The sequence below is a fragment of the Ammospiza caudacuta genome, chromosome 22, assembly GCF_027887145.1.
Source record: "Ammospiza caudacuta isolate bAmmCau1 chromosome 22, bAmmCau1.pri, whole genome shotgun sequence".
NCBI classification, from domain to species: domain Eukaryota; kingdom Metazoa; phylum Chordata; class Aves; order Passeriformes; family Passerellidae; genus Ammospiza; species Ammospiza caudacuta.
Genome location: NC_080614.1, coordinates 8,492,617 through 8,516,861, shown reverse-complemented (window position 1 = coordinate 8,516,861; position 24,245 = coordinate 8,492,617). Strand labels below are relative to the sequence as shown.

General features: G+C 42.9%; 1 protein-coding gene across 2 annotated transcripts; it reads right to left on the bottom strand.

Annotated features, from left to right (window-relative positions):
* Positions 1 to 652: 652 nt before the first annotated feature.
* Positions 653 to 24,031, bottom strand: NADK (NAD kinase). Of its 2 annotated transcripts, XM_058818630.1 has the most exons (12): positions 23,932 to 24,031; positions 19,376 to 19,589; positions 14,720 to 14,803; positions 10,810 to 10,939; positions 9,900 to 10,008; positions 9,566 to 9,651; positions 9,200 to 9,302; positions 8,229 to 8,380; positions 7,177 to 7,276; positions 6,297 to 6,454; positions 5,083 to 5,165; positions 653 to 4,023 (listed from the first exon to the last, which is right to left on the bottom strand). In XM_058818630.1, exons 2-12 carry the CDS (start codon positions 19,546 to 19,548, stop codon positions 3,879 to 3,881), a joined length of 1,323 nt encoding a protein of 440 aa, XP_058674613.1. In that variant the 5' UTR covers positions 19,549 to 19,589; positions 23,932 to 24,031; the 3' UTR covers positions 653 to 3,878. The 2 variants fall into 2 exon arrangements, with proteins under 2 accessions (XP_058674613.1, XP_058674614.1); XM_058818631.1 differs by lacking the exons at positions 14,720 to 14,803; positions 19,376 to 19,589; positions 23,932 to 24,031 and adding an exon at positions 12,531 to 12,588.
* Positions 24,032 to 24,245: the final 214 nt, after the last annotated feature.

The following is a 24,245-nucleotide window of genomic DNA, read 5'->3' as shown; positions in this document are numbered from 1 at the left end:
CCTGGTAAAACAAAAACTTCACTTCAAACCAGCTCCTTTACCTGCAAAAGGAATCTCCTTGTCAAACAAAAACTCCATTTGAAGGCAGCTCCTCACATCCCTCTCAGCTGCTGGAATGAGTTACACATTAATTATGAAATCAAAAAATTCATTAATCTCAATTCCATGGGAGAAATGCCCAGAACTTCATCAGAAGTGATGAAATGTACCTGAGGAATTTAAATGAAATGTACCTGAGGAATTTAAACCTCATTTGCAAGTGTGCAAATACAAGTGTGCCACAGGCATTTCAACCCCATTTTTAACCCTACACTTCCTGGATATTATTTGATCAGCTTATCTGACCCATATCTATTTCACCCTTAACTATTTCTTTCCTCATATTTCTATTATTGTGCCTTTAAAACAGAATTTAATGCAGCCCAGCTGGTTGTACACAAGATTTGTTTCAAGCTTCACAGCAAATCCAGCAATTATTTTAATATTTTTGAGGAAAACCTGGTATCAAACATTCCAAAAAAAGCCCTGGGTGTATTCCCACAAAGAGATCCCACTGTCCCATGAGAAATGTCAAATTCCCCACACAATTCCAAGCAACTGATTGGGATTTCACTATTTTCTATTCTCCCCAGTCAAAGGGCAAATCAACCAATCCAACTTTACAAAAAGGTTTTATTGAAAGGATTGAAAAATATTTTGTTTCTCAACAATATTTAAAACCAAGTTTTCAATATGTTAACAATCTGTAACAGGATTTTTTTAGCTCTTAAAAATTCAGTACACTGCTTTATTCCCTACTACAGTTGGTAACAACTTCTTCCATTTCTACCAGAGGATAACTTTTTTCTTTTTAAAAACAAATTAATTTCCCAGCTTCCATTTTGGCCCTTTGTAGATGAAAGGATTTGCAGGTGCCAGTGACCTGTAAACCCTTTTATTAAAAACTCTTAATCAGCAAACCCCTGTTTTTTTAGCACAGTTTGACCAAGTTATTCTGAAGAAGCTACATTAGCACAAAGAGGTTTTATTGCCAATAAAGTGAGGTGCCTTTCAGCTTTTTTCTGCTTCTGCTCCTGGAGCAGTTGAAATGCACAACTCCAGGGCTGCTGCAGCCTCACCCTCCTCAGTTTGCAGATTAAAAGCCTTGGAAAGGGACTTGGTACACTCAGATTTGTGATGGATTAACAGAGAGAATCAAGGCAGCTTTTGGAGGAGAAGCCAGGACTGGATCCCTGAGCCAGGGCTGCAGCTCTGCCTGGGCTCAGCACCCCCAGAAAATTCCTTTTGTCAGCAGAATTCTGTACAAGCAAAGCTGCAGCAGCCTCAGAGGCAGCAATGCCATTGCAGCAGGTGATAAATTGAAAGAAGAAATTTCAAGCCAACCCCTAATGTGGATCTAAAGTAGTTCAGTACACTTTGATTACAGATTTCATTACCTGTGCACTCTGAAAATTAAAAGTCTGGCAATTTAGTCAAGAATAGCTTTACTATTATAAAAAGCATAAATAAAAAGTGCTGAATATAGTTTTATCTTTAAAAAAATACTAGATAAGGCTCATAAATCATTTCACCTCTGCAAAATGATTTTCCTCTCCCCAGTGTGCCTAGAACTGCTCATTCTGCACTCATCCACACGTTTCTCTAGACACCATACCCTGCTCCTTCTCTCAATTATTGCATGTTTAAATAAAATAGTTCCAAAGCAAAAAAGCCTGACACTTCTCTAGCTCAAAAAGTAACCAGTTATCAAATAACTGTATACTCACTCAGGAAACCCGTAAGCAGCTTCAAAACAGTGATAAAACAATGACTGCAGATTCAAGTGAAAGAGAAATCCCAAAAGCTCTCTGGATATTCTCCAAGATATCCCAAAATCCATCTGGTTTTGACCAAACCAAAGCAATATTCTATGTTACAAAATGTACAAACCAAGTGTTCATTAATACCAATGCTGTTCGTTGTGATTTTAAATCATTACCAAGAGTTTGTTTCTCTTTTCTGGAAAAGTGCTCTCACCTGCATTTCATGAGCTCAGCCTCCCAAAGGGATGAGACATTATTGAAACCACCAGAGGACAACAGGTCAGGCAGAGGCTGGAAATGAAACCAGTTCCCATTTCCACTTTGGACCACAGAAACAACGTAAGACAATCATGAGAAATTTCAGCAGAGATTCTCCCTCATCCCCAAGGAACTCCCACCTCAGGCAGGAAATTCATTCCTTGGCCCTGAACAGCTCCTGGCCCTTCCTTCAGTGAGCGATGCAGCAAGACTTGAAAATGCTGAAGTTTGGATAAAATGATCAAGAGACTGCACCACAGAGAACATAAATGTAAACATTATCCTTGGGTTTGCTATTTTGCAGTTGAAGTACAGTACAAACCCTTTCCCCCCACCCCAACCAGTTCTTTTGGTGGGGTTTGGTTGTTTTTTTTTTGTTCTTTCATAAAAGCACATACAATAAAATATGTACAGAGAGAAGTTAGAAACACCTGAAAGCATCTTAAAAAAAGTAAATGTGAGACTTAGAATAATCTTGAGTGTGCTGAAGGCACCGTTGCTACTCCACTGGGAATGTGTCCTCTCATTTCTCCACCCAGCAATGCAGAATCCCACCCTGGATTGCTCAGCACCAAGAGTTGGAAGGTATCCACAGAAGTTGAGGGCATTCAGGATCTCAGAACAGAACATTTTCTTCAGGACAACAGTGAATTCAGTAGCAAGTGAAGTCCAGATTCTTCTTGAACACTTGGAGAATTATTATTATTATTATTTTTAAACATGATAGTCTCTAATGCTACCATTTATCCCAGGGAATCAAACAAAAAGAATAACAAAAACCAACACATGGATGATTCCCACCAAGAGGAAGTGCAGAGCTGTGAATCAGCTCAGCTACAAATAATCAATGCTCATCCCTGCTGTTTGTGGCTATTTCCACAGTGCTGACAGCCAGGGTCAACCACTGCTCAAATGGGCACAAGAGAAAGAAATGTATATATAAAAAATATATACTTTTTATTATTAATTCCATCTATTAATAAAAAACATCCTTTGTGGATGTTTCTTCAGTGTGTCATACTTGCAAGTAAGAAAGTATTTTCTGGGCAAGATAACAAAGAAGAACTATTATTTTTAAAAAGAAAACTTCTCAGAGCCTTTCTGTTCCTAGCAGTGTTAAATGGAGTTATAACCTATCAAATGGAAGATTTTAATGCCACTTTTCTGCTGCCACTTTTCCCTGGTGTAGCTACATTCAACCTACCATGGAACTGGTAAGTCAGAAGTTACAATCAAATCTGCAGATGTGGTTTTGGATAGCAGTCAGGAATAATCCACTGCTCATTGGAAGGAAATTCAGAACCATCAGAGCCTTTCACTCCCCTCCTGATGCACAGGAAGGAGCAAAACCCTCCCCAATCCCAACCCCTGAGGGACATCAACCACAACCACAGGGCAGCTCCAAAATCCAGCAGAGGGGAGGGATTCTGCCACACTGCCCTGCTCCAAAATCCAACAGAGGGAGGGATTCTGTCACATCCCAGTGCTCCAAAATCCAACAGAGGGGAGGGATTCTGCCACATTCCCCTGCTCCAAAATCCAACAGAAGGGAGGGATTCTGCCAGATTTCAGTGCTCCAAAATCCAACAGAAGGGAGGGATTCTGCCACATCCCAGTGCTCCAAAATCCAACAGAAGGGAGGGATTCTGCCAGATTTCAGTGCTCCAAAATCCAACAGAAGGGAGGGATTCTGCCAGATTTCAGTGCTCCAAAATCCAACAGAGGGGAGGGATTCTGCCACATTCCCCTGCTCCAAAATCCAACAGAGGGAGGGATTCTGCCACCCTGCCCTGCCAGAGCCCTGCTGGCGGGGCACACTCAGAACTCCTCCTCCACACCGAAGTTGTTCTGCTTCTTGCGCACGTTCCAGTGCAGGCACTGGGCCAGGCTCTCGAACCAGTCGCTCACGGGGTCCCGGAAGCAGATGGAGGGCAGGGGGTAGCAGGAGGTAGTGATGCTGATACTGCAACAGCACAGGGCAAGTCAGGCAGGGACAGCAACAATCTGAACAACCCCCAGCCTGTCCCACCCAGCACGGAGCTGATTCACTGCCGAACAGCAGCTCTCCATGCTCAGCGATCAGAGCTACAGCTGATCTCAGAATAACCAGCAAAGTTCTGGGGACACTTTGTGTGACGTGTCTGGGAACCCTCCATGGCATCCTGCACCCACACAGGGACAAAGGAAACCCAGGGCATCACCTTGGCCTTTGGGTTTCAAGTTTTAAGCATAAACCCAAAAATTTCAGAGTCTAACCAAGGGCCAAACCTGGTGTTTGAATCTTTACTGGGCACTTTTCAGTTTCAAGTTTTAAGCAACAAGCCCAAGGATTCCAGAATGTAACCAAGGGTCAAACCTTGGGTTTGAATCTTTATTCGGCTCCTGAACTCCTTCATAGATGATCCAAATTCCTTTATAAATTACCCAAGCTCAGAGGGAATAAAACCTGCTCAGGATGGAGGGTTACACCAGCTCTGTATTTTCCTTCATGGCACCTTGTGTGGGCCAAGAGGAAAAAAGGCATCCTGAAAAACCAATCTGCCAATCTCCCTCCCAGAGCTGCCTTTAACACCTCCACAGCAAATTCTGAACACAAAACTGAGGGACTTCACACCCTTCTGCTCACTCAAGGCCACAGCAAGTGACCACAACCCCTCCCAGTTAACCCAGTTTAATCCACGTGGAGCATTCCAGCACCTGTGCTCACAGGCAGCTCCTGTTGCTTTGTATCTTTCAGAATTCCTAAGATTTATCTTGAAGTTAAAATTTAGAGTTTTCTAAAGATAAGCCCATGCAATGTTTACAGTCTGAACATTTCACTTGCTTTTATGGGCAGATCTGAAGAACTCAAGTTAGAAATGAAATCCTTTTAGTGCAGTCTGTGCTCTGGGAGGTGTTAGGGTTTATAAAAGCTTCTCCCTCACTGCCAAAAACCCTTTTGGCAGATGTTGGAGAATGAAGGAGCTGCATGAATCAGGATTTTCTATACTTAGAGATAATACAATCAGCAGAAAGGTCTGACCTGTCTCCATGGCAGATTTCCTGCCTCTTCCTTCCATCAAAGGAAACCCACGCCGTGTTCCTGGCATCAGGGGAGAGCATGATCTGCAAAACAGGAATGGTCCAAAACTCCAGAGCAAGGAACAAACACCTCCTCCACCTCCCTCTGAGGCACAACTGAGCCCCTGGAGCTCCAACTAGCACTGGAATTCCCAGCTGTCCATGGCAGCAGTGCAGTAACACCACTCAAGCTCCAAACTTTTATTTTTTGTTTATAAATATGTTTTTCTATATGCAGTAAATCCACTTTTTCTAAGTACAAGGTCATAACCCACACAGACCTTCCAGTTCCAGCCTGTCCCTTCCTTCCAGTCCAGTTCAGTTCCTGTAACTTTAATTCAGTTTTAATTCCTGTAACTTTAATTGAGGAGCTGAATTAGCTTTTCTTTCCAGAAAAAAATAATGAAGTTAATCCAGAAAAATACATTTTAATACATAATGAATCCAAAGGTATCAAATCTAGGAAGTTTGGCTCTTATTTAAATTACATTCCCATTAAAAGAATTAACTATCACTGGCCAGTAACACCCACTGACATGAAAGCGTGGGCTGAGAGCTACACCATGAATAAACATTGAATTTATGTTGTAAAACAGGAACAAAAAGTGCAGAACACATTTATTTCTCAATGCTAATCCTCCAACACCCCCAGGACAAAAGGAGAAAGGGACTCTTCCTTGCAAAATACCCCTTAACCAAGTCTATCTTATATTCAGCTATTAAAATGTCTTTTTTCTGCAAGACAATATTTAAAAAACCTAAATGCTGAATTGCAGATAGTGCTACCAGTGTATACTGAAGATCTGCAATATTTCTGCATGAAAGGAGAATTTTTGATTCCCTTCACTGATCATTTACAGGCACTTTTAGCCAAGATTATGGAACATTTTTCAGAATGCAAATATAGGAATTCCCATTTTGTAGAATGTTACAGAGCTACAGTCCTGTTGGAAAAGGGTAAAATATTCCAATTAAATTTATTAAAGTGGACAAATTCTTCAATTTGAGGGGGTAAATTCTTCTAAAGAAAGGCATAATCTTGAGCCAGACTTGGTGTGATCCAGCCCCAGGTGAGAGGAAGCTTCCCACAGGACACCTCCCACCCTCCCCTCATTGCAGTGCCCACCCCGGACGTTTTTAACCCACAAACAGCAATAAAATGAAGGTGAAGCTCACCTTGAGTTCCACCCCAGCAGGAACCACGATGGGTCTGAAGGACAGGGAGTGGGGGCAGATGGGGGTGATCATGATGGCCGGGACGTTGGGGTGGATCATGGACGCTCCGGCCGCGGCGGCGTACGCGGTGCTGCCGGTGGGCGTGGACACGATCACCCCTGGGGACAGCAACAGCACAGGGACAGCAGCATTAACAACCAGGGACTGCTCTGGGGACACCAACACATCCCATTGTCACCCCTGGGGACAGCAACAGCACAGGGACAGCAGCATTAACAACCAGGGACTGCTCTGGGGACACCAACACATCCCATTGTCACCCCTGGGGACAGCAACAGCACAGGGACATCAACTGGGATTGCTCTGGGGGACACCAACACATCCCCTTCACCCCTGGGGACAGCAACAGGACAGGGCCAGCAGCACTGAACCAAAGTGAAACCCTTCCTTTGCATTTCCCAGCTCCACTGCAGCCCAGCACACACAAAGTGAGAAGTTCCCCCCTGACCCTGTGCTTTCAGGAGTTGCACAAACTCAGGTTACACAATTGTGTAACAGTGACTTTAAAGCTCTTAAAGAAAAAAATGAAAGATAACTCCCGCTCTTTATGAGTTGAGATTGTTTGCCTTCAGCAATCCCAGGTATCCAAGCCAATCTTTCTGAGCTATTTCTTACCTTTAGCCTGAAATATAACACCCCTAAAAGAGCTACCTGCCCTCACACGCCCATAAACAAAACCTTTCAGCACCTCAAGCTTCACTGTAGGAACACACCCGTTCTTTGCACACTCTGTTTGCTGTCAGCAGTGAACTGGAGCCGTTTCCAGGAGAGAAAATCCCCGGGAAAGCCAGGCTGGCCCTGAGCTGGGAGCAGCACTCACCATCCCCCTGCACCGTGGTGATCAGGTGCCCATCCAGGAACACATCCACGTTGGACAGGTAGGAGGAAGGGCCACGATCCACCACAACCTCATTGAGGACCTGCCACGACAGCAAACATTACTGCAGCCTGCTGCTGCTGCCTTGGCAGGGAAATAAATGTCAAAAACTGAACAGGCTTTCCACAGCTCCTAAAAATTCAGTTATTTAGTACCTGCAAATTAAAGTCTCTTTACATTTCTGTCCTATCGAGTGCCAGCTGAAGTTTAAGAATTTAGTTTTGAATATTTAATTAGATTTAATTCTTAATTTTAAAAATTAAGTTTTGAAGTTTAAGAATTAATCCCCAGGGGTGGTCACTAACAACATGCAGAGTTTTCCTTATTTATAAAACATTTGGTATGCCTGACTTTAGAACTACTACTTTGTTTCCAAAATAGAAGGAAGGTTGGACTCAAGCTTGGAGATATTTCTCAGCCTAAACAATTCCGTGAAATTATTTCTGTTTTAAGGATTATTCCCCGGGAGCTGGTCACTAACAACATGCAGGGTTTTTCTTCTCATTTAAAAAAATGAGAAGAATTCTGAGAATATAAAAATGTAAATGTCTGATGTGTCTGACTTTAGAACCACTTTGTTCTCAAATAGAAGGAAGGTTGAACTCAAGCTTGGAGATATTTCTCAGCCTAAACAATTCTGTGAAATTATCTCTATTTTAAGGATTACTCCCCAGGAGCTGGTCACTAACAATGTGCAGGGTTTTTCTTCTCATTTATGTCTGGTGTGTCTGATTTAGAACTACTACTTTGTTCTCAAATAGAAGGAAGGTTGGACTCAAGCTTGGAGATATTTCCCAGCCTAAACAACCCTGTGAAATTATTTCTAGAGCAAAGTGTGAGATGAGCACTTGTGATTGCACAAAGGAAATTGTGCAGCAAAAAAACTGGGAAATTGAGCAAAGCCCAGCCCCACCCTGCTGGGGAGAACTTTAATGAAACAAATACAAATTACACACAATATCTTGGGGTTTTTTTTGTTTGTTTTTTCCTCTAACCTGATATTGCATAATTTGTTTGCCCACTTCTTTCTCCAGGCTTGCAGACACGACTCCATTCTCCTCTATCCCATTCTGCACTGAGCCTTTGTCCCTGTGCTCCTTCACCACCTTCACCTTGAGCCTGCTCCGCAGGACCAGAGCAGCGTTACCTGGAGGGAAAAACAGGGAAAACACTCAGAAAAGGAGATTCTGGCCCAGGAAATCACCCCAGCAGTGACTAACCCACTCCAGCAAACCCCATCCAGCTATTCCTGAGCTTCCCAGTTTCATTCACAATAATTGGCTGCACTTGGCTGAAGCTCAAAATTGATTTTTAGTAGCAACGAGCAAAAATCAAAGCCAAATTTTAAGCCAGTCCCTTCCCACTTTTCTTATTATTTTAAAAGAAAATTTCAGTTTTATATAGACATGATTAAAATGGGAAAATACTGTTGGGCTCATGTGATCTCCAGTAAGACAAAAGCTAAGCTTAAAGAAAATTAAAGCATTAGAAACATGTGTTAAAAGAGAACATTCTAGTGAGAGTTTTAAACATCTTTGCAGGATCTACTTTGGATCTCAAAAGCAACTCAAAAGAATTTATTTCCTCAAATATTTTATTTGCCTGACTTCTCAGTATTTAAACACTGCACTTTATTTCTATGTTTAGTTGCCATTTAACATAAATTCTACATTATCTTACACATATTTACTAAATAAAGTTATTTCTTAGCCCTTTTTTTTACAGAGCAGTACAGAGAGCAGCACTGGATGGGTCAATGCAGTGCAAAACTTCTGTTAATTTAAAATATGTTTCTGGTAATTTAAGATATAGTTTTTGTAATTTAAGATACATTTCTGGTAATTTAAGGTGCATTTTTGGTAATTTAAGGTGCATTTCTCAAGTTTCAAATCTTAAGGGCTGCCCTAAAAGAATTTATTAAGAAAAAGTAACAAACAAACACCACACCTTGTCCCCTTAAATTTACCTTCTATAACCTGAGTGACTTGGGACTGAAAATTCTCAAAATTAAATGGAGTAAGAAATCCAAGGGATCCCAGATGAAAAGCCATAACTGGAGGTACACTACCCTATCAATAAAGAAAAGAGTTTTAAAGCTACTCAGTCAAAGCAATCCATACTTCAACTATTTGCCTGTAAATATTGTGACTATTGATGAAACTCCAACTGTGCTTCATAAAAAACAACATATTTAAATGATTTTCACAAGGCAAAAAATTGAGAATGAGGAACAAAAGACAAATGCTGAACTCAGGAAAAAAGAGGGGGAAAAAACACTTTTAAATACTTCCAAAAGAAAAGGTTTATGGGTTTATTTCCCATAAGAACCAACCTGGAAAAGTGAAGAAGCATAAAGCAAGGTCCCATCTCCTCCCAGGCATATGATAAAGTCTATCTGATTGGAGATATCATCATAGTCTGGGAGAAACATTGAAATAAAAAGTTTTCATTTAAATTGTATCCACATTCTTAATTTCCTAACAAAATTTAGGAAGAAAAGTTACAATTTGCAGCATACAAACATTCCCTCACATATATAAAAAAGCACAATTAAGATGTAACAACTGCCTGCAAAAGATATAAAAGTTTTAAAAATTTGACCCAACAATTAAGAAAACACCAAGAAAAAAAAATACAGCTGTCCTTTTAAGAAATCATTTCCATACCTTCTCTGAAGGTGCAAAATTTCTTCTTCACTGGTCCAAAATTCTCATCATTAGCTATAGCAGGGTCTTCCAATACTTTTTTTTCTACATACACTATCATGTTGTTCTCCTGAAGAGAGAGAAATAAACTTGTGAGGGACCTCCCAACAACACACTTAATTCTCTCCATAATTTCCATTAATTTAGTTCTATAAATAATATTTACAGTCGTGTTCTGCATCTGCTGGCTGTTTTTAATGTGTGATTTGATCCTGATGAGAATTCTGCAGCATGCACAGAACATTTAATAAATGCTTAAATTTATATAAATATATACATGTTTAAATTTAAATAAAAATTTAAATAAATATTTAAATGTAATAAATTAAAGCTTGGGATTTGGAATATAGATTACAGATACAGCAATAATGCTGTGTTTGCTCAAGGCTTAAATGTTTTTTAAAATTATATACCGCTCCTGTAATTCAGAACTGCAAGCAGAATGGAAATTTTTACTTTAATTATTTTAATTAATTTAATAAATTTAGTTTTAAGCCTCATACTGATCTTAAATTCTGCACAACAAATTTTTTAGTACTGCCAGTGGCAGTGGGGATGAAGATTTGATTGCACAAATTCTGCACAGAATCAGCAGTAATTTCTATTTTCTCACCTCAGCGAGGCACACACAGAGCTCTTTGAAGGGCTGCAGCAGACTGGCATCACTGATCTTCTTAATTTCAATTAATTTAATTTTATAATTATCAATTTTAAGTAATTTAATCAATTCAGTTTTAAGCTTCATACTGATCTTAAATTCTGCAACAAGTTTTAGTACAGCCAGTGGCGGTGGGGATGAAGATTTGACTGCACAAACTCTGCACAGAATCAGCAGCAGGAGAGATCTGAGGTGTAATTTGAATTTTCTCACCTCAGTGAGGTACACACAGAGCTCTTTGAAGGGCTGCAGCAGACTGGCATCACGGATCTTCTTAATCACAAGGACACTCTTGGGAGGTTTGTTCCACGTCAACCGCTGGCTCGCCGGGTCCTGGATGTGCCTGGGGGACACAAACACCCCAAACATCAGCACAGGGTCTGACACCCTCCTGACCTGGCCAAAATCATCCTCCAGGCTGGGGAACACAGCCCTGTGAACCAGGCAGGGAAAGGCAGTAATTCCCATTGCAGGGATCTGAATTTATTTATTAATGTATGGGGAACACACAGCCCTGTGAACCAGGTAGGGAAAGGCAATAATTCCCATTACAGGGATGTTCCTGAGCAAACTGCAATAATTCCCATTGCAGGGATCTGAATTTATTTATTAATGTATGGGGAACACACAGCCCTACACACCAGGTAGGGAAAGGCAATAATTCCCATTGCAGGGATGTGAATTTATTTACTAATGTATGGGGAACACACAGCCCTGTGAACCAGGCAGGGAAAGGCAATAATTCCCATTACAGGGATCTGAATTTATTTATTAATGTATGGGGAACACACAGCCCTACACACCAGGCAGGGAAAGGCAATAATTCCCATTGCAGGGATCTGAATTTATTTACTAATGTATGGGGAATACACAGCCCTGTGAACCAGGTAGGGAAAGGCAATAATTCCCATTGCAGGGATCTGAATTTATTTATTAATGTATGGGGAACACACAGCCCTACACACCAGGTAGGGAAAGGCAATAATTCACATTGCAGGGATGTTCCTGAGGAAACTGCAATAATTCCCATTGCAGGGATGTGAATTTATTTATTAATATATGGGGAACACACAGCCCTACATACCAGGCAGGGAAATACAATAATTCCCATTGCAGTGATCTTCCTGAGGGAAAAGCAATAATTCACATTGCAGTGATATTTCTGAATGAAATGCAGTAATTGCCATTACAGGGATGTTGCTGAGGGAAATGCAATAATTCCAATTGCAGGGATGTTCCTGAGGGAAAGGCAGTAATTCCCATTGCAGTACATTTCTGAAGGCAATAATTCCCATTTCAGGGATGTTTCTGAATGAAATACAATAATTCCCATTGCAGGGATGTTTCTGAATGAAAAGCAGTAATTCCCATTTCAGGGATGTTCCTAAGGGAAAGGCAATAATTCCCATTGCAGTGATCTTCCTGAGGGAAAGGCGATAATTCCCATTGCAGTGGTATTTCTGAATGAAATACAATAATTCCCATTGCAGGGATGTTTCTGAATGAAAAGCAGTAATTCCTATTTCAGGGATGTTTCTGTGCTTTACTACACACAGGTGATAACACAGAATTAATAACTCTGGTCCCTGCTGTCCTGTGAATGAACTTTGCCAACAGAAGCACCACAAAAGCTCTCAGAAAAAGTTCCTGAACTGACACCACTGCTTTCTCCTGGTTTAGTGCTGACTCAAAGGAGAAATATTCAATTAGAGGATCTGAAAAAGTCACAGCTTCATTTTTCCCCATCCAACACTCTAAATGTAAATTTAAAATCCATTTTATTTCAATGCTCACGTTCAGCAGAAACTAAAGGTTAATGCAGGGCTCTAATATCAATAATGCTGACAAGAAATAGGGACTGCAGCACTGAACAAACCCAGAATTAGCACCAACTCCATTCAAACAGCCAGCCTGCCTGGTTCAGCTGTACTCACCAATTCCATGCACTTCTACTGAATGAAAAGTTATTCATAACTTGCTTTAAGATCTTCATGTTTCTTTCCAGGGCTCAGGCAAATGTAACAGCTCCAAATAAAATAAAATGCTGAGGCTTTTATCACTTATTAATAACTGCAACCTCAGAGGAATACATTTTTCCCTTAAAAATGTTTTTTTCTTCTACTGAAGATTTCAATCAATTCCAATAAAAAATTGTGAGGCTTTACAAAAAATCCTGTGGAAAACTTTACTCCAGATCCTCGAGGCAAGGTTTCATAAAGAAAATTCCATTTGAAGAAAAATAAACAGGGATTTGATTTCCCCTTCTCTCAAGAGCACAAGCCCTCTGATCCTTTCTTCACTGAGTATTCATTCCATTTATCTGGCTCATCAAAAAGCAAATTTGCAAGTTCTAGAGCTGCTGGTTGTATTGAGAGACACCAAACCTTCCCTAACTTAAATCTGCACATAAAAACTATGATTTCTGTTAAAAATAATTTCTCCAGTGAGGAGAGTTTAACAAAATTACCCACAGCAGAGGGGAAAAAACACCAACAAGGTTTTGCTTGCTTTTAAAACCCACAAAACCTCGTGTGCAGCAAAAGTAATTTCCAATTTGCTTTTTCAAACAAATCCTTGCCTTCAGCAGCCTGGGACAGCTCTGCTCCCAGCCCAAGGTTTCCCTGGCAGGATCCTGGCCCTGGTTTTATATCCCAGGGCTGGGCCAGCCCCTGGGAGGAGCAAATTCCCAGTCAGGTGGGTAAACACAACCTGGGCTGGCCTGCAGCACCAGGGAGAATGAGGAAGCTCTGTGCTGCCAAAGGGAGGGATCTGGGTTGGATTTCCCAGGAAAGGCTTGGATATCACCAGGAAGGTCACAGTCTAGTGAGGCAGAGATTTGGGCAAATAAACATTGACTGCAATGACTTACAGTTAACTGGAAGAGCAATTAAAGAAAACTTTTTTTTTTAAGGGGCAAAAACTAGAATGGTTTGGGTTGGAAGGGCCTTAAAGCTCATCCAGTCCCATCTTCACCATCTCAGGTGGCTCCAAGCCATGTCCAACCTGGTTTTGGACACCTCTGTGCCAGGGCCCCCCAAAAGCAGGGAGAGCACCACCTTGGTTAAAGCCTGAAATTCCTCACCTGGCCAAGCCAGGACCCCATTTATTAAGTATAGAGAGCAAGACTTGAACTTTGTCAATCTACAAAACTAAAATGTTTATTTGCCCCACTAGGCAGAAACCAGCCCTTATTCCCACATTTATCAACAGTCTAAGAGCAAACTTGCTTTAACTGAAAGTACCAGAGACCAAACAGAAAAATTGAAAGCACAAATTTAAACATGATCACCAAGGGAGGGAGAAGGCTCCCCTCAGATTTCACAGCACACAGAACAGCTCCTCTTCCTCCCCTTGTGGTGTAATAAAGAACTTTTATTGAGCTGGAAATATGGGAGTTGCCCTTTTAGACACCAAACTATGGATTTGCAGGTCATGCCAACTTGGCAAAACTGACCCCAGGATGGCAATCAAGCAACATGAAAACCTCTAAATACAGGTAAAACACAAACACAGTGCTGAGGGAGCTGGGGGTGCTCAGCCTGGAAAAAAGGAGACTCAGGGGTGACCTTGTCACTCTGCACAGCTCCTGAAAGGTTCTTGTGCTCAGCTGGGGTTGGGCTCTTTCTCCAGGAAATGACAGAACCAAAGGGCACAGCCTTGAGCTGCACCAAGGGAAATGCAGGTTGGATATTGGGAAGAAGGTTTTTCCAGAAAGGTGATAAAGTTTTTTACAGAAAGGTGATAAAGTTCTGGAATGGCTGCCCAGGGAGGTGCTGCAGTCCCCATCCATGGGTGTGTTTAACAAAGCCTGGATGTGGCACTGGGTGCCAGGGCTGAGTTGAGGGGTTGGGATCTTTAAAAGGTCTCTTCCAACCTGGGGATTCTGAGAATTTGGGGGAATTCTGGGAATTCCCAGGAACCAGGGAAGTGGTAGAGTCACCATCCCTGGGTGTGGCACTGGGTGCCAGGGTTGAGTTGAGGGTTTGGGATCTTTAAGGTCCCTTCCAACCTGGGGATTCTGAGAATTCTGATTATGAGGTGAACTAAGTGGAACCAGTGGAAAAGCAGAGTGGTTTTCTTTGCCCCAGCAGGAGCAGAGTGCCACTGCTGGAGGAATACTCACATAATGGTTTTGGGATTCTGCAGCATGCAGGCCTTTGGTCCAAACGTGGTCACTGGGCATGGTCCATGCAGGGAACGTGTTCTCCTGAGGGCAGAAGGACAAGCAGTGAGATGTGCTGACAAACTGCCTCTGCCTGCCTGCCCCAGCACCAATCCTGCTCTGCAGAGCTGCACCAAGAGCTCAGGGCAAAGAGCATTCCTTGAACCCACGTGTGCTTCCCAGCCAGGTCACTGTGCAGAGCAGCTTCACCTTCCCAGGGCCTGCACAGAACATTTTTATTCTGTGGTTCTCAAAGCACTACACCTTAGCTAAAAGCACATTTTGCATAGAACATTTTTATACTGTGATTCTCAAAGCACCACATCTCACCTAAAAGCACATTTTGCATATAACATTTTTATTCTGTGGTTCTCAAAGCACCACATCTCACCTAAAAGCACATTTTGCATATAACATTTTTATTCTGTGGTTCTCAAAGCACTACACCTTACCTAGAAGCACATTTTGCATAGAACATTTTTATTCTGTGGTTCTCAAAGCACTACACCTTCCCTAGAAGCACATTTTGCATAGAACATTTTTATTCTGTGGTTCTCAAAGCACCACATCTCACCTAAAAGCACATTTTAGAATGGCTGAATCTGGTATAAACACAGCTAAAACAGCTGAGTGAGTGCTCTCCCCTCTGAGGGCTTTGTGTTTCCCAGTGTGTGACTTGACAGGGAGCTCTCCAACACCAGTCATGGACATATTTTATGAAAAACCTTTTTATTAAGATTTTTTTCTCTTGAGAAGCTGAGGAGCTTCAGCTTTTCCATGTTTTGCTGCTTTAGAATGTGATTTAGAAAATTATTTTTACTTGATAACTAATGACAACTACTTGTGTCAGAACTGTGAGCAGTCACAAGATTTTATTACCATTCTTTTTTATTCTTCTCAAACTTTCTGATAAAATCCTTTTTTCTATTCTTTTAGTATAGTTTTAATAGATAATTTTCTTTTAATATAATATATATAATAAGATAATAAATCAGCCTTCTGAAACATGGAGTCAAGATTCTCATCTCTTCCTCATCCTGAGGCCCCTGCAAACACCACCACAAACACCTCCAGGTGTTTTTAAGTCACAGTGTCTTGGTCATTTAAATTAATAAATTAATCAAATAAATTCTTCAACTCTAAGCACATGGAGATTTGTATCTCCAGTATCAGGCTGCAATTCTGAACAGGCTGAAGAAGAACTGCTGTTTCCCCCCATTTATTTCTCTAATAAAATATGTCTTCAAATAAACAGGGGCTCTGAGGTGCCATTTCTCCTCAGAACTGAATCCCACCAGGACACAGGGTTATTCCTGGCTCTAGGATGAGATTAGCTGGAGAAAGCCACAACTCTTCTGCCTCACCTTCCTCCCAAACTCCTGGAACTGGCAGCAAAACTTGCTCAAGCCATGGAACTGTTCAAGCATTATGTGACTGCTATTAGAATTATTCCATTATAAAAAAGGGGAAACATTTATTTCCTGGGCTTAATTCAATCACATCTTGCTTGCAACAATCATCACTGCAGTGCCTTCCATTGTGTGTTACAAAGCAGCCCAGGCCAGCCTGATGACTCAGTCCTAGAGCTAAAAAAACCCTCAGAAATTTAATAAAACTCAAAACCAGATCACAGGTTAAACATATAATTAAGGAACAACAGCAACATCTTATTAGTTCCTTGCCCAATAAAATATGCCAGTCTAAGATCTGAATTCCAAAAACAAAACCAGAATAATTTCTTTTCCATTTGTAATCCAGGCATGACTGACCCAGTCAGGTAAGAGCATTACTAAGTGTTTGATAAACTTTACCTCACTGATACTAAAACAGAAAAATGAGCAAGGACTGACATAACAAGAGATTAACTTGTCTATCAATGTGGGCAAAGGGAAGATAAGTCTTTATCTACTTGTGAACAATTACCCTTGGCATTAGCATGGTTAAATAACACCCTGGCAGCATCACCTCCCACTTCTTGCCCCACTCCAGCTTCTCCCAGATAACTCCAATTTTTGCCCTCTCCCAACACAGGTCATTATTTGATGCCACTCCCAGTAATTGGCCAAATTCTATTCCCATGTGAGGCTTTAAATATCCAGTCTGACCTTCATAACATTCCAAAAGTTTCCTCTGCAAGCCCTAATTAAGAAGTGGTGTAAATTCTCCCTGAGATTCCACATGGTTTTATTAGTGCTCAATAAAGAGTGAACAGAAATTCAAGTTATTCCTAGCCAGGCTGCCATTGCTAAGAATGAGCAGCAATGTCCTGGAAATTACACATCTTTGAGGAAAATCTATTTCTCAGTTCCCAGCAGCTGGGCAGCTACCTGGGGCTGAGCAGCACAGAGGAACCTGAGAGCAGCATTTCCTGCCAGCCTGCAAAATGCCTTGAGACAATTCAGCTCTGCAGTGAAGACACCAGAGAACGACTGCAGAGCATCCTAATGAAGGAAAATCTCAGAAGCAATTACCCTGATTGAAACCCACAACAGACAGAGCACTTCTGGCTGAAAAAGGAGCTGTTTAGCTGGAAAATACACAAAAATTTATGCAGACTGAGTGAAAGGTTTGAGTAGAGAAGGGCAAACCACCAGGAATATCAAATCTTACACAATGACCAGAGCTCCAGCAGAGCACAGCCCTCAGAAGACAGAGCACTTCTGGTTGAAAAAGCAGCTGTTTAGCTGGAAAATACACAAAAATTTAGACTTGCTATGTAGACTGACTGAAAGGTTTGAGTAGAGAAGGGAAAACCACCAGGTTTTACAGCACAATTTAAATATCAAATCTTACACATAGACCAGAGCTCCAGCAGAGCACAGCCCTCAGAAGACAGAGCACTTCTGGCTGAAAAAGGAGCTGTTTAGCTGGAAAATGATACACAAAAATTTAGAATTGCTGTGTAGACTGACTGAAAGGTTTGAGTAGAGAAGGGAAAACCACCAGGAATATCAAATCTTACACACTGACCAGAGCTCCAACAGAGCACAGCCCTCAGAAGACGCTTCCCAGAAGCACCAAACCCACTGAACTACAAACCCAGAGCAGTTCTTTTCCTAAAGCATCAAACACCCTTAACTACAAACCCAGAGCAGTTCTTTCCTAACCTTTCAAGGTTTCAGTCACCTCCCTCCACCACCCCCTGTGCCCTCAGCCTCACCCGTGGGTTCTCTTGCCTCCCAGGAACATTCCTACCAGCAAAGCAGGAGCTCTGCACAGGAATTCCATCTGCTGAGCAGCTCCCTCGTGGCTCTGCCCATGCTTCAGGGACAGCCCCAGCACAAGGAAGGTGAACAAGCCCTGCTGTGCCTCCCACAAGATCCCGACATGGCGCTGCCCCTGACGCTGCTCAATATTTACAGCAGGTCCAAAGATCAGCAGAGCAGAAGTTCTACCCACCCTGCCCACATGACAGGAGCCTTGCAGTGACATCAGAAAGTTGGCTTCAAAAAAAAAAAAAAAAAGGGTGTTTCTCACTGCTCTGACACCATCTGCAAACACAAAGTCACTTTTTGCTGCCTCACATGCAGGTTTTTAACACCGAGCACTGAAGCTCTGGCTTGAGTGAAAGCTTTTGTAAAAATCTGAAGAATTGTCTGTACTGTTGACTGATTATTTTTTGGAGACTGTGAGCTCTGCAGACAAGCCATGAAACTTTTGATTTGAGCCTGCTCTTAGTCAACACCCCACCTTCAACTCCCCACCTTCATTTTGAACCTTCCAAGGTGCATTTTTAGAATGAGATCAGAAAGCTGGCTCTAAAAAAAAATGGGTGTTTCTCACTGCTCTGAAAGTGTCTGCAAACACAAAGTCACTTTTTACAGGTTTTTAACACACAGCACTAAAGCTCTGGCTTGAGCTTTTGTAAAAGTCTGAAGAATTGTCTCTACTGTTGACTGATTATTTTTTGGAGACTCTGAGCTCTGCAGACACCTGCTTTGACAAGCCATGAAACTTTGATTTGAGCCTGCTCTTAAGTCAACACCCCACCTTCAACTTCCCACCTTTGTTTTGAACCTTCCAAGGTGCATTTTCAGAATGACACCAGAAAGTTGGCTTCAAAAAAAGAATGGGTGTTTCTCACTACTCTGAAACTATCTGCAAACACAAAGTTACTTTTTGCTGCCTCACATGCAGGTTTTTAACAATTTTTTGGAGACTCTGAGCTCTGCAGACACCTGCTTTGACAAGCCATGAAACTTTGATTTGAGCCTGCTCTTAGTCAACACACCACCTTCATTTTGAACCTTCCAAGGGGCATTTTTAGAATGAGATCATAAAGTTGGCTCCAAAAAAAAGAATGGGTCTGAAACCGTCTGCAAACACAAAGTTACTTTTTGCTGCCTCACATGCAGGTTTTTAACACAGAGCACTAAAGCTCTGGCTTGAGCTTTTGTAGAAATCTGAAGAATTGCCTCTACTGCTGACTGATTATTTTTTGGAGACTGGACCTGTTTTGACAAGCCATGAACCTTTGATTTGAGTCTGCTCTTAGCCAACATCCCACCTTCATTTTGAACCTTTCAAGGTGCATTTTTAGAATCCCTCATGGCCATATTTAAAAAGTACTAAAATCTGGTTTATTCCAGCAGCAGGGGGAAGGAGCAGGGGCCTCACCTGAACTCTTTGGTGCTTCCCAGGGCAGGTGAAGCTGACAAACTGCGTGACTTGGCGCGGCCCCGGCTGGTGCTGCCCCAGTCCTGGTCGCCGTGGCACGCCGAGCACTGGTAGGCAGAGTCTGAGCTGCCATCGGCCTTGCTGGCACACAGCTTCTCCCGACTCATCTCCATGCTGCCACTGCAGGAACCTCAGCCAGGCAGAAATTCAATCCCTGCAGGGGAGAGGGACAGGAAAAACCTCAGTGTTTGCAAAGGGAACGGAGCTTTCCTTTAAATTCCAATGGTGGCTGCAGCCGGCTCAAGGAAAAACAGAAATTTGTTATCGCAACAGGCTGAACATCAAAAAAACCCTACAGTAATCCTATAAGCAGGATGATTTAGGGCAGGGCATTGAAAAGGAAGTTTGTTATGAAAGAACAGTTGACATGCATGGTTGTTATAGTGTAAAATGAAATCCCTTGGTGATCTGCAGCCTTGCAGCTCCTCTGGGGGATGTCCTGGGCTGGCTGCAGCTGGCTCAAGGAAAAACAGAAATTTGCTATCTCAATCCCTCTTCTCTCAGTAGACAACATGCTGAACATCAAAAAAACCATACAGTCATCCTATAGCCAGGATGATTTAGGGCAGGGCATTGAGCAGGAAAAGTCTGTTATGAAAGAACAGCTTACAAGCATGGTCGTTATAAAATAAAATTCAATCTCTTTGCAGCTCTTTTGGGGGATGTCCTGGGGTTGTATAAAGGTGGTCTGATGACCCTTGGGAAGTTCTTGTTCAGGGGAAAAGGAGTGAAACTAAGAATGGGAAACTGCAATAAAACTGGAGTTGTGCTTAACATGAAGGAACTCCTGGAGTTGTCCAGATGAGCTTTGCTGCTGAGCTGTGCTTTGAGCCATTCCCTGTTTTCTGCAGCTCCTGCTCTGTGCCCAGCACTGCTCACCAAGGTGCAGCTCTGCCAGGGCCCCCACAGTGGTTTTTATAATTGTTTTGCAGCAATTAAAGTGTTTTAAAGTCCCTGCAAGAAAATCTGGAGGAGCATGTGACACTAAACACAGTTTGCACACACTAATAAAGACCTCTCCAAAGAATCTGGGAAGTTCTTCAAGGTAATCAGAAGTTCCTGGAATTAAAAATGACCACTGTGTTCCCAGACTGAGAAGGGGCCCAGCACAGATTTGTGTCTTCAGTTACACAAGAGATAAAATTAATTTTTTTAGTTATTTAAAAGAAAAAAAAGCTTTAAGTATGTGCCAAGGAATCAAGGCACAGGAAAACTATAAAGTCAGGAAAAACCATAAAGTTTCCTATAGGGTGATACATATATTGAACAGAGAAAATAAAATACTCAAAGAGAAAAAAACCCATCAACCCCTGTCAGATAATGCCATGGAAATAACCTTAATAAGCTCCAGCTTTTAAAATAAAAGAGACAAAAACAAGCTGGAGGACAATACCTAAGCCCTCAACTCATTTCTGACAAATTGGGGAGATGATCCAAAACAAACAGGACAAAAGAAGGACAAATGTGCAGATTTCAGTTCCACGAAGAACCAGCACAAATGAGAGATAAACAGCTGGTTAGAGCACAGCTTTGCAGACATAAAAAAACCAAAAACCACAACAAAACAAACTTGAAATAACTGCAGAAGTTGTACAGATCTTGTGGGTAAGCTGTCATCAGTACTTGAAGCAATAGAGAAGAAAACTTATCAGAATATCAGAATAAAAATAGAAACCAACTTTCAGTGTATGAACAAACACTAAACCATAAACAAATGGTATCCATGAGAGTGCAGCACATTCCTCAGTTGATTCCAACACAGGGGGGAAAAGTTGGTTCAGTAAAAATTTGCAGATGTTTTTCCCAGTGGTTTCATCACTTTATGAAGCTCCCACCTCATCCTGCACAGAGAGGAACTAAAGATTGGTGCAACCATGAAAATGGAGTGTGGCTGTGGGAAATCATCATTTAACGAGGATTATTCCCCAGAGAATGGCAATCCCCATAATTCAACCTCATCCTGCACAGAGAGAACTAAACATTGGTGCTACCATAAAAATGGAGTGTGGCTGTGGGAAATAATCACCCAGTGAGGGAATCTGAGGGAAATTCCCATCGTTTCACCAGAACCCCAACCTGCAGACAACAAAACCATCCACAAAACCCAGCTGTAATTTCAGACTCATTACTAAATTAGACAGCACCAGCTAATCAAACGAGAAAGTGCTTCTGCTCCTGCTGTAGCTTAGGCTTACCCGAGGAGAGCATCACTGCAGAGAGGTGCAATTAATGCCAGCCATTAATGATTTATAGCACCCTGCCCTTGAGAGGTATCAATGTTTAACTGGGGTAACTCATGGCTGTGCCACCTCTGACGACCACGGCTTGGGAAACAGCAATTGCAACAGAGCTGCAACTCTGTCCAGCTAAGATTAGCAAAATGTAGCTCTATTTTTAGGCAATTTGAGCTGAAATATAAATTTTGTGCCCATCAGTTGGGCAAAGGAGGCAGAGAATAATTTATGTAATAAGCAAGATGTGTTTCCACGTGGCTTTGACTGAGGAATGCTCATCTGACAGATGCTGACAGTAAAGAAAATCAGATTAGCACAAAACTGGAAGTAAGAAGTGCACAGACATACTAAATACAGCCTAAGAACTTGATATTCCCTCCATGCAATGCTTTCCAATTCAGGATGTTTTAACCACAGCTTACACCATGTACTGTTTAATTAACATTCCCTCACAAGACCTTTATTGAATAAGCAGACTTGACATAAGACAAAACTGCCACTGAACAGCCTCCAGGATGGGATCCAAAAAACCTTTAAGCACATGGTAACAAACTCATGAAAAGGCTGCTCTGTTTTAAATCATGGCCAAAATAAAAACAACACAAGAAAAGCAAGTATTTCAATGTCCAGCACTGCAGAATGAAGGACAACTGAGAAAGCATCAACATTTAACAACAAATTCCTGTGATGGTGACAAACAGCCAGGTGAATCACTTCTCACACATATCCAACTCCAGTTTTATTGCAGTTTCCCATTTTTAATTTCACTCCACGTTCCCTTGAACAAGAACATCCCAAGGGTTTCATCAAACCCCCTTTATACAACCCCAGGAGCTGCAAGGCTGCAAATCACCAGGGTATTTAATTTTATTTTATAACGACCATGCTTGTAAGCTGTTCTTTCATAACAAACTTTTCCTGCTCAATGCCCTGCCCTAAATCATCCTGGTTATAGGATTACTGTAAGGTCCATCCTGACAAAATCCTCACAGTGCTTTAACCAAGCAATTTCTAAGAAATCACCAAGTGATTTCTTAGAAATTATATCGGTAATTCAAAACTCATTTTGTGCTTTATTACTGACTTTCTCTTGGGGCAGAAGAGGACAATGTTCTATGTAAAACTGCACCTCTTGTCCCATTGCTACAGAGCACTGTGTGCTTGATCACTCTGCTCTGTGGAGCTTTCTTTTGTTGAATTTTGCTGAATAAAGCACTCCAGCAGAGGTTGCATGCCTATGACTCCATCCCCAGGCACTAAACCCCCTCTCACACACACAAAAATGATGGAACAGACACACAGACATCATTAGACAGACAAAGCTTGGTTTAGTTTAGAACTTCATATCCCAGCGAGCCTGCAGAGAACCACAACCCCTATTAAACGCCGGCAGCCTGGCAGCAGGTACAATTTTAGGTTTCGATTACACACCCAAATGCTATTTCCACCCAAACCCGGGCAGTTTTGGGCATCACGCGTGCCCGGCCCAGGCAAAACAAATCCATTTATTAACCCTTCATCTGCCGGACCCAGCGCGGCCCGGGCACCCGAACCCAGGGTGGGACCTCGGGGGGCAAACAGCAAATCCGGCCCTCGCTGTAATGACAACACAGAGAAGGGGTTTTTACTGTCCTGTAATTAATCCCCACTCCCTAATAGCTCTGCTGAGAGAAAATGGGAGGAAATCAGTATTCCAGGATGGAAACAGGATCCATACCCTGTCCTGGCCGGCACAAACTGCCCCGGGATGAGCTCGATTCACCTCCTGAGCTGTGTGGGGAGAGCAGCCCTGAGGGTCTTCCCTAAAAAGACCCAAAATTCAGTCCCTACAAACCTGGAATTCACCCCAAAATTCAGTCCCTAAAAACCTGGAATTCACCTCAAAATTCAGTCCCTACAAACCTGGAATTCACCTCAAAATTCAGTCCATAAAAACCTGGAATTCACCCCCAAATTCAGTCGGGAAGCGTTACCCGGCCTCGGTGGGCAACCAGCGGGGCTGGCCCGCGATCCATCCCTGCGGGAAGGGTTCCCCGGCCTCGGGGCTGCCCCGGAGCCACCGGGATGAGGGAATGCGGGACTTGGGACACACGCGGGTACGGAGCGGCCCCGGCGGGGACAGACACCGGGCAGGGGACAGAGGGACACGCACCGGCAACACGGACCGGGGGGACAGAGGGACGCGCACCGGGGACACCCGCCCCGCTCTCCCCTCAGGACCCCGCGGGCTGCCCCGCACGGCTCCCCCGCGCCCCCACTCACGGCGTGGCTCAGGGCCGGGCCCCGCGGCGCTGCTGGCGGCGCTGGGCGCTGTGAGGGGCGCGGGGCCGGCGGGCCCTGAGCGCCTCCATCGTCCCCTCCCCGCCGCCCCCGCGCAGGCGCGGTTCGGCCGCGGGCCCGGCGCGCAGGCGCGGGCGGTGCGGCTGCGCGGGGCCGGCTCTGGCCCGAGGGGTGATTAGCGCTAATTAGCGGTCATTAACCGCGGGGGAGCTGGGTGTGAAGCGGCCGGGTTATACCCGCGTTGGAAGTGCCAGCGGGGGACACGGGCGGCGGATACGTTTAGTCAGCCCACACCC